At 45.9% G+C, this 14,483-nt stretch overlaps 1 protein-coding gene across 8 annotated transcripts in view; it reads left to right on the top strand.

The window, feature by feature from the left end:
* The window catches only part of ARHGAP17 (Rho GTPase activating protein 17), a 91,166-nt gene extending 77,061 nt beyond the window's left edge, over window positions 1-14,105 (top strand). For 2 of the 8 annotated variants that reach the window (XR_004345608.1, XR_004345610.1), the window contains 2 exons: window positions 4,758-8,374; window positions 12,367-14,105. Coding sequence is in view for 5 of the 8 variants with exons in the window: in XM_032603811.1 (XP_032459702.1) it covers window positions 4,758-5,363; window positions 12,367-12,497 (737 nt within the window). In the remaining 3 variants the exon portion in view is untranslated. The remainder of the gene's footprint in view (window positions 1-4,757; window positions 8,375-12,366) is intronic. The other 6 variants (XR_004345609.1, XM_032603812.1, XM_032603810.1 and 3 more) reach the window with 6 other exon arrangements.
* Window positions 14,106-14,483: the final 378 nt, after the last annotated feature.

Here is a 14,483-nt window from a genome sequence, read left to right as displayed (position 1 = left end):
TTCTCCATATTCTCACCAGCACTTGCTGTCTTTTTTTTTATATTAGCCATTCTAGCAGATGTGAGGTAATATGTCGTTTTTGGGTTTGATTTGCATTTTCCTGATGGTTAGTGATGTTGAGCACCTTTTTATATGCCTGATGGCCATTTTTATGTCATCTTTAGAGAAATGTCTATTCAAGTCTTTAGTCCATTTTATTTTATTTATTTATTTATTTTTGGCTGTGTTGGGTCTTCGTTGCTGCACGCGGGCTTTCTCTAGTCGTGGTGAGCAGGGGCCACTCTTTGTTGTGGTGTGAGGCCTTCTCCCTGCGGTGGCTTCTCTTGTTGTGGAGCACAGGCTCTAGGCACGCAGGCTTCAGTAGTTGTGGCACGTGTGCTCAGTAGTTGTGGCTCACGGGCTCTAGGGCACAGGCTCAGTAGTTGTGGCGCACGCACGTAGCTGTTACGCGGCACGTGGCATCTTCCTGGACCAGGGCTCGAACCCGTGTCCCCTGCATTGGCAGGTGGATTCTTAACCAGTGCACCACCAGGGAAGTCCCTTTAGGCCATTTTAAAATCAGGTTGTTCGTGAGACTTCCCTGGTGGTCCAGTGGCTAAAGACTCTGTGCTCCCAAAGCAGGGGGCCTGGGTTCAATCCCTGGTCAGGGAACTAGATCCCACATGCCACAACTAAGACTTTGCATGTCTCAACTAAAGATCCCGCATGCCACAACGAAGATCTCGCGTGCAGCAATGAAGATCCCTGTGTGCCGCAACTAAGATCCAGTGCAGCCAAATAAATAGATAATTTTTTTAATTTCTTTTTTTTTTTAATCAGGTTATTCATTTCTTTGCTATTGAGCTATAGGAGTTCTTTATATATTTTGGAAATTAACACCTTGTCAGATACATGGTTTGAAAATATTTTCTCCCATTCTGTAGGTTGCCTTTTCATTCTGTCGTTTCCTTTGTTGATTGTACCAAAGCTTATTAGTTTGATGTAATCCCACACATCTATTTTTGTTTTGTTGCCTGTGCTTTTGGGGTCATATCCATGAAATCACTGCCAACACAAATGTTATGAAGCTTTCCCCCTGTGTTTTCTTCAAGGAGTTTTACAGTTTCAGGTCCTATGTTTAATCCATTTTGAGTTGACTTTTGTGTATTGTGTAAGGTAAGGGTCCGGTTTCATTCTTTTGCATGTGGATATCCAGTTTTCCCAGCATCATTTGTTGAAGAAACTATCCTTTACCCATTGTGTATTCTTGGTACCCTGTCGAAGATCAATTGACTGTATAGGCATGGATTTATTTCTGTTCACTCTATCCTGCTCCACACATGGTTCCTCCATCATTCAGGTCTCAGCTCAAAGAGTACTTCCCCGGTGAACCCTCCTTGACCCCCAGTCTGAACTGATGACCACCTGCCAACCCCACCACTCATATAAATTATTCTCTGTCACATCACTCTATTTCTCTCAGAGCCTTTTCCTCCATCTGAAATTTTTAAATTTGTTTTTTAGCGTATTGCCAGTCTCCCCTAGTAGCTCTTAAAGAGCTGGGATTTTACCCGTCTCATGCACTCCAGTATTCCTAGCCCTTGTCCTGTGCCTGTCACAGAGAGGGCACTCAAATATGTGTGGTCTGAGAGCTCCAAGTGCCTCTTAGATCTAGAACAACTTGGGATGATTTAGCTGTCCCCCACCATCCGGGACATTTGGCAATGTCCGGAGACGTTTTGGGTTGTCACAGGCAGGGAGGGGAGTGGTATTGGCATCTAGCGGGTAGAGGCCCGGGATGCTGGTAAACATCCTACAATGTGCAGGACAGCCCCCAGCAACAAAGAACTATCTAGCCCAGCATGTCAGTACTGCTGAGGTTGAGAAACTCTGGTCTAGAAAGGGACATGATTTACTGAAAATGCTTCTAAAGCCAGTTAAATTCCATGTGAACCATGGTGCCCTGTCTTAACTCCCAGCTGTATTTATTGGAGGATGGATAATCTTCAATATGAAATGACATATATATTTTTAAATTTTTTGAATTTTATATAATTTTAGACTTAAAGGAAAGTTGCAAAGATAGTATAGAGAATGCCCATATAGTCTTCACTGAGCTTCTCTTAATTTTACTATCTCACAGAACAACTACTGAAATCAGGAAATTAACACTGATACAATATTATTAGCTAAACTTCAGGCTTTGACCAGATTTCTGAGTTTTTCCAGTAACGTTTTCTTTCTGTCCCAGTATCAATCCAGAATCCCATGTTGCATTTTCTTTTAAGATGTACAATACAATGTGATGACTTAATATATGTATACATTGTGAAATAATTACCACAGTCAAGTTAGGGGGTTAATATCCAACATATATAAGAAACTCATACAATTCAATAGCAAAAAAACAGATAACCCAATTGAAAAATGGGCAAAAGATATATTTCTGAGTCCGTATCACTTTAATATCTCCTCTGTAACCAGGACTGGGGAAATAGAATAAATAACAGTTTTGCTATTGAAAAATCTTAAGAAGGCTTTCCTCTGAGCCACCACCACCTTCATCTGTATCCCAACTGGTGCTCAAGGGAAATTAGGTCTTTTCTACCTGGATTCCAGGTAGAGCCCCTGCTTTCAGGTTGAGGTTCCTTCGTAGCCCCATTCGGAGTCTTTCCTGCTTCCTTTTTCATGCAATCATAGATCTCAGTTTGATCCTTTGTGTGCCATCCCCCACCCTGGCTCAGCCTCCCAGCACCTTCATGGTGGCCTTAGACAAGGCCTGCCTTGCTCCCAGCCTGGCCTCCACGATGGACGTGGCCAATGTGGGACTTGAGCCTTATCACGCTACTCTCATGCTTCCTCTTCTAATTCCCTCTGCTCCCTTAAATGTCAAGAATGATCTTTTAGGGCTTCCCCGGTGGCGCAGTGGTTGAGAGTCCGCCTGCTGATGCAGGGGACATGGGTTCGTGCCCTCCCTGGTCTGGGAAGATCCCACATGCCGTGGAGCGGCTGGGCCCATGAGCCATGGCTGCTGAGCCTGTGTGTCTGGAGCCTGTGCTCCGCAGCGGGAGAGGCCACAAAAAAAAAAAAAAAAAATGATCTTTTAGCCAATATGAATTTATAATTAATATTACTTAGAACAGAGAGCTAGAAACTTTTCTTTTCAAGTTGCTTATGATATCCAGAGTGTGGCTAATATTCCAGATTTCTTTGTCAGCTGGTTGGTTGTTTCTGTGGGAAACTGGGTCTTCCCAGTTCTGTGATCAGAAGTTCTAGGCCAATAGAGTAGACTTTATACTCCTTTCATTCCTGAATCCTGGCCCCTATGAGCAGGAAGCCAGGCAGTGCAGGAAGAAGGAAGAGGGAAAAAAGAGTCCAAGGAGTCCACAGGACATGGTGTGAGCCTCTGTTCTGCTCCGTACTGGCTGTGTGACCTTTTACAAACATTTGACCTCTCTGAGCCTTGGTTTTCTGCACCGTGAAATGGATATAACAATGCCTGTTTTGCGGTGTGCTTGTGAGACTTAAATGAGACAATCTATGTAAAGGGCCCAACTTGGTGCTGGTCATGTGTTAGGTGAGTGATACATGTTCATTTCTTCCCTTCGTTTCCCTCTCCCTTCCTTAGGCGATTAGTAAGATCTCAGCAGAACTTGAAATATGCTAAAGTCTCTCCTTTCCACCCAACCTCTCAGCCCAAAACCAGTCTCCAGACTTGTTTTTTCTACCTACCTTACCATCCTCAGTACCAAATTCCCACCCGCCAGTGGTGCTGATCTCAGCTGGTGTAGGGAGGAGACTGATGTGATTCAGCTCTCCTTAGAGCTGAATCTAAGGCGATCGTCCGGATCTGTACTTTTATCTAGAATATATCTATTAGCACAAGTGATTCTGGAATTCATAGAATTTCTGTTATAAAAAAAAAATCAAGTCCTCTAGGAGAAGATGGCTTAGAGCAAGGGGCCCATGGTCTGTACAGGCAGACCAGTCGTGCTTAGGGGTCCCCCACCCCACCACCGCTTAGCTGCTCTTGCTTCTCTGTGTCTCTTCTCATGAGAGAAGGTCGCTGTCAAGTAGGCTTTGAGCGGAGACTCCGTGTAGGCGGGGTGGCCTCCATTAACTGAGTTTTCTAATTATTCAGCTTTTAAAATGACAGGTCTGTAAAGACCTATATGTGTATAATGTACTTTTAAAAAATAACCTTTTGATTCTGGAATAATTTTAGATTTACGGGAAAGTTGCAAAGATAGTCTGGAGTTCTCGTATACCCCTGACCCACTTTCCTCTGTTAACATCTTACATCACCACAGTACATTTATCACGGCTAAGAAACCAACGTTGGTACATTAGTACTAACCAAACTCATTTTGTTCAAATATCACCGGTTTTCCCTCTAACAGCCGTCTTCCAACCCCTGCTGGCTCCCACCCAGAAGAGCACAGGGCATTTAGTCATCACGTCTCCTTACTCTCCTCTGGCCTGTGACGGTTTCTCCACCTTCCCTTGTTTTCTCACGGCCTTGACAGTTCTAGGGAGTACTCGCATTTTAAAGACAGTCTCTCAATTTGTGTTTGTCAGAGGCTTTTTTCATGGTTAGACTAAGACTGTGGGTTTGGGGGAGGAGGACCATGGTGGTGAGGTGCCATCAGCTGGTGTGGTATTGGGAGTGGGCGTGGGTGCTGATCTCAGCTGGCTTACACCAGCCTCGGTGCCCTGGCCCGGGGGGCGTTGGCCATCACCGTGCTGCTCTTCCTGAGAGGTGTTTTTCCTTCGTGCAGCTGTTAAAAAACCTGCTCCAGCACCCCCGAAACCTGGAAACCCGCCTCCTGGCCATCCCGGGGGCCAGAGTTCTCCAGGAGCATCTCAGCATCCACCCAGCCTGTCACCAAAGCCGTCCACCCGAAGCCCTTCTCCCCCAACTCAGCCACCCAGCCAGGCCCCAGGCCAGCCCTGCGCCACCTCGCAGCTCTCCGCACCCCGGAGATACTCCAGCAGCCTGCCTCCGATCCAAGCCCCCAGCCACCCGCCGCCGCAGCCCCCCACGCAGGCCACACCGCCGCCAGCGCTCACCAAGCCAGGCAGCCAGGGCCCGCCGGCCCCCGGGGCCCTGCCCGGTGAGCCCGGACTCGAGCAGTCCTCCCACACCCCTCCCCAGACGCCGACGCCCCCCAGCACTCCGCCCCTAGGAAAACAGAACCCCGGCCAGGTGGTGAGTAACCCCGAGACCGCGCAGCCACACGCTGGAACCTTGCCGAGACCGAGACCAGTACCAAAGCCGAGGAACCGGCCCAGCGTGCCCCCACCCCCTCATCCTCCTGGCGCCCACCCCGCCGGGGATGGCAGCCTCAGCATCGCAGCTCCCACCTCCTCCAAAATAGTCACGGGTAAGTGGGAAGTGGGTTCAGACATTTCCCCCTGTCCACTCTACCTGGCTTTTTACTGCTCCCCCTCATTTAGGCTTTCGTTTATATCAGGGGTTGGCAAACTACCACGCAGGCCAGATCTGGCCCTCAGCTTGTTTTTATAAATAAAGTTTTATTGAAACACAACTACGCCCAGTTGTTGACATATTCTTTCTGGCTTTCGTGCTAAAACAGCAGAGTTGTGTAGTCCTTTCAGAGGTCATATACTTCCAGAGCCTTCAAAGTTACTACCTCGCCCTTGAAGTTTGCCAACCCCTGATGTATAAGTTCACTATGTGTTTAAGAGCCATCTACATTTACATTTTTCTAGGTATAATGACCTAGTAATCCAGGTGGAAGGTATTGTACAACTTGAGCATGACATCCATTTCTTAGTGAATCCCTCATTAAAATGCTTATTTTCCTTTTAAGAGTAAAAATATCCATAGAAAGTGAAGCATTTCAGGTATAATCTTAAAAAACGTAATTTGTGCCAAATTGGATGCTCTGGGAAGGGAGATTTGGGACACGATCATATGAGAGTGCCAGCCTCTAGTGGCAAAGGACAGAAGAATCAGTATTTCCTCATAATTCCATGGAAATCTGTTTTGGGTATTGGTGATTGTACAGATTTTACCTACCTAATGGGGTATTTTTTTTATAGACAGTCTAGAACATGACCATTTTCTTTAATTATGATTCTTTTAAAAATTTCTGTCCCAAGTGCTCTAATTTACTATTTGATTTAAGGATGGGATGGATAGATTTTTTTTTAGTGTGTTTTCTTAAAATGGTAATTAGGAACTTTGAATCATATCTTAGAACAGCGTAGTTTTAAATTTTCCTAAGTGGAGCCATTTTTAGAGAAGTAGCCAAAATATACCTCTGGGCCCTCCAAGCGTCCTGAATGACATCTCTGCTGAAAATGAGCGAAGGATACACCCCACACTGGTACCCTAAGTGATGAGGGTTAACCGACTAGTCTTTCTTGGGATAACTTTTTTTTTTTCAGGAATATAATGCATGATTTGTGTGTGTTATAAATTGTTAACTTTTTTTCTGATGACAGTTCAGCTTTTATGTTTAAAAAAACAAAGCTACATTGGTTTGTTTGTTTCCCAGTAGATGCCCTTCCTAGCGCCCTCACAGGTGGGGAAGGTTTCCAGGACTAAGGTCTGTAACCCCCCCAAGCAGCTTCCTGCAGCTCCAAATGCTCCTGCTTAGCGGTGTTTTGCACACATGCTTTTGACTCTGTGCTCAGGAGCAGCCATCTGACCCCCTGCCACCCATTCTCTAGACATCACTTTTGTTTTTATCAGAAGCACTTTGAGCTGCAAATGCTTCGAATTCAAGAGGTAGATGTCTGTAGATTGCAAGCCCGATTTCAAGCCGCTCAGATAAGATACTAAGAAATGTCTCCTTTCTTTTTGGTAAGCCTTTCACAAGCATTCTGCTCTTTTCAGCGTGATTTCCCTCTCATTGATTGGCTCATCAGCATCCATCCAAAGAGGCCTCGGGTGCAGTTAGCACGGAAAATTGCATCCCTTGTGTCTTGAGCTTTAAGTTTTAATTTTATCTCTTAAGTGCAAGTTAACTGCATGGAGCTTCTTAATTTGGTGTTTGAATTTCTCAGGACCCGCCCCCCCCCCCAAAAAAAAATCTTCCTCCAAAGATCCCACACTAAATTTCTTTGCATTCTGGCATGCTTACATTTTGCTTTCTTAAACCATATGAGCTTTTTGAAAGGTACTGTGAGGCTCATCTGAATCTTGCCTTTAGGTCCACACTTAGACGGAATAAGGCTCTCGTTACCGCTCTAATCAGCTGATCTGAGCCTTAAGCCTTCAGTGGACTACTTAGCCGGCGTTTCCACATCTTTGGTCTGAGGAAGACTTTCTATAGATACCAGAAGGGGAAAACAAGAATGCGATCTTTACAACACAGAGGAGGGCACAGAGGCGTGATTCCGCCTTCCTGACTCCTAGGTGATGAACCCAAAAGTCTGTGGTTGCCCAGTTGGGTGTGAAAATCACAGAGTGAAGTGACTAAACCCTAATTAAGGCTGAGCCTTTTAACACTTCAATACTTGTGACACATCAGAATTTTATTCCCAGATCTTCCCTTTTATTTAGATGAAAGACTACAGACCAGAATTATGTCTGCTCTTTAATACCGTGTTTACCTGGGGTGTACTTATTTCAGAAGCTTATTGATCTGCTATAACACTGCAGTGCTGTGTACTTTGACAGTTGTCAGATAAGTGAAATTTGATATTATAAATACTTTTCTTTAGGATATTAGCTAAATATTTTAAAACCAATCTGCACTTCGAATTCTCCTAACTCAAGAAATTACAGGTCACCGCCATTATCTTTGTATTACAGAATTAATTTTTAATTTCTTAAAATCCCCTGGATTGCCATTAGGAGTACACAAAAGGCCAGCGTTTGGAATTTATGAATACGCTCGTGTTGTTCATGCTGCTCTTAAGCAATCTTGGATATAGCCATTGGGTATTTCAAGAAGAAAAAAATGTAACTTCCCTAGACAGGTAGTCCTTTATTGTGACATCATGTTTTCACTTGGAAAACTCTAGACAGACAAATTCCCGAGAACAGGCTATTCATTCAGAGCATTTAATCTTAAAAATTGAATTAAGGCCTGGGGATTAAGAGAAACTCGTGGGGGGGATTACTGCTGCTAAACAGGTTGGACAGCCAATTTGTGGCAGCTCAACACCAGCACCAGAGAAAGGAGGGATTCTGCTGTCATTTTGAATCTCTTCCTAATTTGTTACTCTAGAAAGCAGTAGGAAAAAGAAAGAAAGAAAAAGAAAGCAGTAGGAGTTTAGCTTTGCAAGGAAAAGAGTTTACATCTTGCTGTTTTTAAAGTAATAGATTTTAGCCAAGAGTGTTCTAATTTAACATTTTATTAAATAATTTAGATGTATGACCTGCCATATTCAGTAGGAACTGAAATTGGAATATTTAATGGTAAGGAAAAGGCACCTGATTGGCCAAAGCATTTTTGCTACTTGATGATCATATTTGTGCACTAATGCCTGATATTAACCGGTCACTCTAACCCTGCCTGCTTGCACCCCTCCTAATAGTGCATGTGCTAAAGGAAGCTGGCTTTGTTCATGCTTGCTGCCAAGTACGCTGAATACTAAGCGTGTTCAGACATGCAACACGTCATCACCAGGCTGGCCTTGTTACCTCTTTAACTTCCAGTCTTTTCTGTACTGGGCAGGCTTGAGGGGTAGTGGAAAGAGCACACACTAGAATCAGACAAGCCTGAATTAAAATTTCAGCCCACTCTGTGTAACAATGGCACGGCACAACCTGGCTGATCTGTAAAATGGTGACATTTGTGAGAATAACCTTCAAAGGGATTACAGTAGATAAAATAAGGAAAGCATCGTGCGGTTCTTAATATGCAGGGGGTCTAAGTAAATGGTAGCTATTTATTATCATTTCTATGGAGAAAAAAAAAGATAATACAGAGTTAGGTATTAGATTTGTATGTCACCATTTTAAAAACTCATGCCGGGACACAGACGCAGGAGGTCTGGAGCCCAGGCATCCATATTTTGATCCTGATGTGCCACTTGGTGGTGGGTTAAAAAGACAGTGCTCTGGAGTAGAAAATGTTCTTGATTTAGTGAGGCTGAGATTAATTTAGTGAGTCATTTGTCCACTGTATGGTGGTAGAACGAGTCACAATAGTGATCATCAGACACTTGGGACTTTGTTGGTTCTCATAGCCTTTGATTTTTAAAATTAAACTCCTTTTATATCATGAAAGTAATGCTTTTTTTTTTTTTTTTTGTGCGGTACGCGGGCCTCTCACTGTCGTGGCCTCTCCCGTTGCGGAGCGCAGGCTCCGGACGCACAAGCCCAGCGGCCATGGCTCACGGGCCCAGCCGCTCCGCGGCACGTGGGATCTTCCCGGACCGGGGCACGAACCCGTGTCCCCTGCATCGGCAGGCGGACTCCCAACCACTGCGCCACCAGGGAAGCCCAGTAATGCATTTTTAAAAATAAGTATGATACTAAAACAAATTGGGGAATTAGAAACAATAAGAAATCACCCTTCCATAATTGAAAAAGTCCACCATTCATATTTTATTTTTTCCTTCTAGTTTTTTTTTCCAAAAGGCAAGGGGATGCACCATCATAGTTATTTGGCATGTACAGACTTTGATTTTGCGGGTTTATCTTACTTTACATCGCATGCTCTTTCCCACGTTACAATGTGGTTTTTCAGTGACTGCATAATATTTCATTAAGCAGATGTATTATTGCCCGTAGTTGGACATTTAAGTGGCTTCTGCTTCTACTTGCACTTTATTTTTAATAAGTAGATGTCAGAATCATGTCAAGATAAACATCCAGTGAGACTGGGACAGAATCTCTCCTTTGACTGAAATAATAAAAAGTTGACTCAGTCTCCCAGAGATGAGTCAGCCTCTCACAGCCCTAGAAACCTGATGAGGACTGCAAGGAAGTCATTCCCTCAGACTGTAGTTTAGAGAAGGATTTAATGATCGGGAGGGGGCTGATTCACCCCGCAGCCGGGCCTGAAATGTTTGATTTCAACGAGGTATTTGGATCTGTTACCTGTCCAAGTGGCTATCAGAATAACCTTGGCCTTTCCGGAGGGGAGGTTTACAACCTAAAAGCACATATTCAAAATTACTGAAGTGACACACTTTCTAGGACCATACTCTAAATTGTAGAATGCCAGTTCCCACCCTCGCAGGGTCCACTCCTGGATAAAGATACTCAAAAAAGGAGGGAACCAGGCTACATCAGTCAGAGCCGCAGAGCAGTGGTGAACCACGTGGCATTCTGCCTGTGAGCGGAGGCTGTGACCTGGGCCTCTTCCTCTGCTTTCTTGTTTTTATTTTTGTTTTTTTTTTCCTCTTTTAATCTAATATCTTTCATATGAACTTAGCTCCAAGCCATATGCTCAAAGACCAGCCCTTCTTGGAATGCATATAATGAAAAATGATGCCTTGTGTAAATCTATAGCCAGAAAGTTTTAGAGGTGTTTAAAAAAATATTGAAGGGCTCCTGCAGGCACTTTCTAAAATAACCTTTATCTCCTTTGTGCTAAGATGAAGCAGAGTGTTTAAGACTCAGGCCATCATCTGCTTAGACACTGTCTTCTCTCCCAGGCCGCTCACCCAAGGGCATACGTCCTCCTGGGGTGGGGTGGGGGTGCTGGGGAGACGCCCTCTGCAGATTAAGAACCAGGCTCCAGAGCCCAACCAGTCTGGCTCTGCTTCTCCTTCCGGTGCCGGCTGTGTTGGAGAGCTGAGCCTCCCAGAGGCTCCCCTGCTTGTTGGTTTTACAAATATAAGACCTGAATTGTCTGAAATGCCATCCAGCACCTGAACTCTTTGACACCTTGGCACCTTCATAAACCTAGACGTTTCTCTGGGTTGTGGTGTGTAGGAAACCTCGACAGATGGGCCTTCCAACCCAGGAGTCACTGAGAGTAAAGGGACGCCCCAGGAAGTAAGTGGATCTCGCAGCTCAGAGCTGTGGGCACGTGTCGGATCAGGAAGCAGTCTCAAAGCAGTGAGCCTCCCAGGGTGCACCTGCATTTGCCAGCTCTGTCTGTGTGGGTGAGGAGAAGGTAAAGCAGAAGTACTGCCGAAAGCAGCTCCCAGCAAGGGCAGACACGGTGTACCTACACCACAGCAAGTACAGAGAAGCAGCTCTTAAGCATAACAGGGAGACCCCAGCACACCCACCTCCCACTCTGCCTCCCTCCGTGCTCCCTACATGACTAGCTCTAACCTGGCACAGTGAAACTACCACAAATCTGAACGTCTCCCTTCTCTCTTCCACCAGCCCTAAAATCCCTAACAAGGCTCATCATTTGCTAGAACTCACATCTACCAGAGAAACAAATTCTTCAAGACAGAAGGGCCTGTCTCCCCCACTTGGCTGTAGGCTTCATTAAATCTGTGTCTGGCTTGTTCACTGTTGTGTCCTCACCGGTAGAATGTGGGAGGTGCTCAGTAAGTATTTGTTTATGAATGAGGGAATCTGAGGCTCACCGTCTCACTAGGAAGAGGGCTGTGATTGGTTAAGGTGTCTTGTGAGCATGGGAGCGAGGGATGATGGCTTGAGGACCGTGTATTTACTGTCTTGCCGAAGGAGTTCCAGACAACATAATAAGACGTGAAAAAGGAATTGGAGTTATATAAGTATTGGGTTGGCCAAAAAGTTCGTTTGGGTTTTTCCATGTTACAGAAGAACCCGAACGAACTTTTTGGCCAGCCCGATATTAGAAATAGATGAGAAAATTAATATTTGTAGGAGATTTGGTGCTACACTTCAGTGATTGTTCCCCCCTCCCACCCCAGGGACATTTGGCAGTGTCTGGAGACATCTTTTGTTGTCACACTGTGGGAAAGAGAGCTGTGTGCCATCGGCATCTAGTGGGTTGAGGGCAGGGATGCTGCTAAACATCCTGCAGTGCACAAGACAGCCCCACAGCCCAGAGTGATCCGGCCCCAAATGTCACTAGTGCCGAGGTTGAGGGCATAGCGTTAATAACAGGAGGACACTCACCAACCTCGGAGGAGGGAACTTTTCCCACTGAAGCTCAGCTATTCCTGCAGCCCAGATGTCGTCAGGAGATTTCAGTCAATGTGTTAGAGACATTGGTAGGAATAAGGTTTCCTCTCCTCAATCACAGCAAGCAAATCCTTCCAGGGTTGCATCTCTGAGGACTGCCGTGCACTCACAGAAAGGACCACTAGAGCCAGGAGGTGGGGCTGTGCCACGTGGCTGGCTGCCCCTGGGGTATCAAAGGCTTGACTCAACTTCTCAGGGCTGATGGTGCCTCTAGTAAGGGAGTGTGCGTGCATGGGCTGACTCTCAAACTTTCCAGCTTCTCCTCTCCTCGGGTGGCCTCTTGGGTGTTACCGCGCATTGATACCATGTCTCCTCGTGTTTTTGTCCAGACACCAATTCTAGGGTTTCAGAACCGCTTCGCAGCATCTTTCCTGAAACGCATTCAGACTCAGCCAGCAAAGACCTGCCCGGCCGCATTCTGTTGGATATGGACAATGATACAGAAAGTACCGCCCTGTGAAGAAAGCCACCCCCTGCCCTTGACCCCTTCCATCCTGGCTAGTGGAGCAGGGGCAGGCAGACGTTAATCTTCGCAGACCAAACAGCGAGAAACTTTCAGTGGAGGGAAAGAGAAGGCCTCACCATGCAGGACATGGCCTTCTGACAGCCTGAGGAGAGAGCCGAGGCTGACACTTAAAGCTGAATGACCTGTGTCTTGAAGAAGTTGGCTTTCTTTACATGGGAAAGAATCATGCCAAAAAAAAAAAAAATTTTTTTTTTAAAGAAAGAAAGAAAAAAGAAATACCTGCAGTGGAAAGAGTATCATTGCCGAGGCACGTGTAGGAAGCATCTGTCACCGCTATTAATGCAGGCAGCGCCATCAGCAATTTGGAATGAATAAAAAGCAATGCATTAACTATCTAGTTAATAAAGTACATCCATTACACAAGTCACCTGCTTCCTGCTACTTGGGCTTTCGTTCTTATATATCACAAGGGAGGTTCCTCTTCTTCGGACGTACTGCAGAATCATTTTGTATGAAGTATGGTCTGTGTCTACCCAACTGCCTCAGAGCCACAAGCACTGGTGGTGACTGCTGGATCCGTCACCTCAGCAAACTGGATCGCCTTGGCCTCGTTGGATTGCCAGAATGTAGACGGAAATGTACTGTTCTTTTTTTTTTAAACAATGTAATTGCTACTTGATAAGGAGCGAACATTATTCTAGTTTCATGTTTAATTTGAATTAAATATATTCTGTGGTTTATATGAAAACTTCATCATTCTTAGAGGCAAAGCTGTGGATTGTGTGTACGCATGTTGTCACTTAACTACATAGAACTGGGGATGGGACGTCTGGGGGTCTAGCTGTGAATGTAGAAGTTTGAAAGAGTGGCGAGCAAGGTCACAGCAGTGAGACCAGCCACGAGGTGACCCAGAGACTGCCCGGACTGGCTGTCTCTTAGCGAATGTTCCATGGGCTGGGCTCTTCCTTTGCTCTCACCAGTCCTGACACCCTTTCTTGTCCGGAGACACTTGTCTTGTCTAGAGACACTTAGACCCTTGGAGGCCAACTCGCAGTACTCAGCCCCACAGGCCTAGGGCAGGAGTCAGAGCCATTACGTTCCAGGGGAATATCCTTTTCCAGTGACTGGAAGGCACTTCCTTCCCAGGATTGAAATACTTGGGAAGAGTGGGTGGGGAATTGGAGCAAAGCGAGGCCGACGGGCTGGATGGCTGTTGTGACGATAGCCCCTCCCCGTGGCCCAGGTTTGGCGTCATCTTTTGGAACACGTGCTGCCGTGTTGGCTGCCCTGGGCGGCTCCACTGATAGAACTGCTCGCCAGGTGCATCCGTGACCCAGCCCTTGCTCAGAAGCCCCTGGACCTCCTTCCCCTATGAATTGACTTAAGTTTAACTTGAAAAGGGCAATCGCTTTTTCCTCTTAACTCAAAGTTTCCTGTGCCCCAAAGTACTCCCTGCACTTCTTAATTACATTGACAATATGTACCTGTAGACCCATTTACCCCGGTATCTTAAATTTGTGTTTGCCGAAGGCTCACTCTTTCCTTCCTCGTACACCATCCCTGTTCTTTTTATATATATATATAAATTTATTTATTTATTTATTTTTGGCTGTGTTGGGTCTTCGTTGCAGCACGCGGGCTTTCTCTAGTTGCGGAGAGCGGGGGCTACTCTTCGTTGCGGTGCACGGGCTTCTCATTGCGGTGCTTTCTCGTTGCGGAGCATGGGCTCTAGGTGCACGGGCTTCAGTAGTTGTGGTGCGTGGGCTCAGTAGTTGTGGCTCTCGGGCCCTAGAGCGCAGGCTCAGTAGTTGTGGCGCACGGGCTTAGTTGCTCCGCGGCATGTGGGATCTTCCCGGACCAGGGCTCCAACCCATGTCCCCTGCATCGGCAGGCGGATTCTTAACCACTGTGCCACCAGGGAAGTCCCCATCCCTGTTCTTTTTCTCTGCTCCCCCTCCCCACTGCCCTTAGCTCTAGAAC

Source organism: Phocoena sinus, chromosome 15 (genome assembly GCF_008692025.1).
Source record: "Phocoena sinus isolate mPhoSin1 chromosome 15, mPhoSin1.pri, whole genome shotgun sequence".
In the NCBI taxonomy this organism is placed as follows: domain Eukaryota; kingdom Metazoa; phylum Chordata; class Mammalia; order Artiodactyla; family Phocoenidae; genus Phocoena; species Phocoena sinus.
This window is presented reverse-complemented; position numbering and strand designations above follow the sequence as displayed.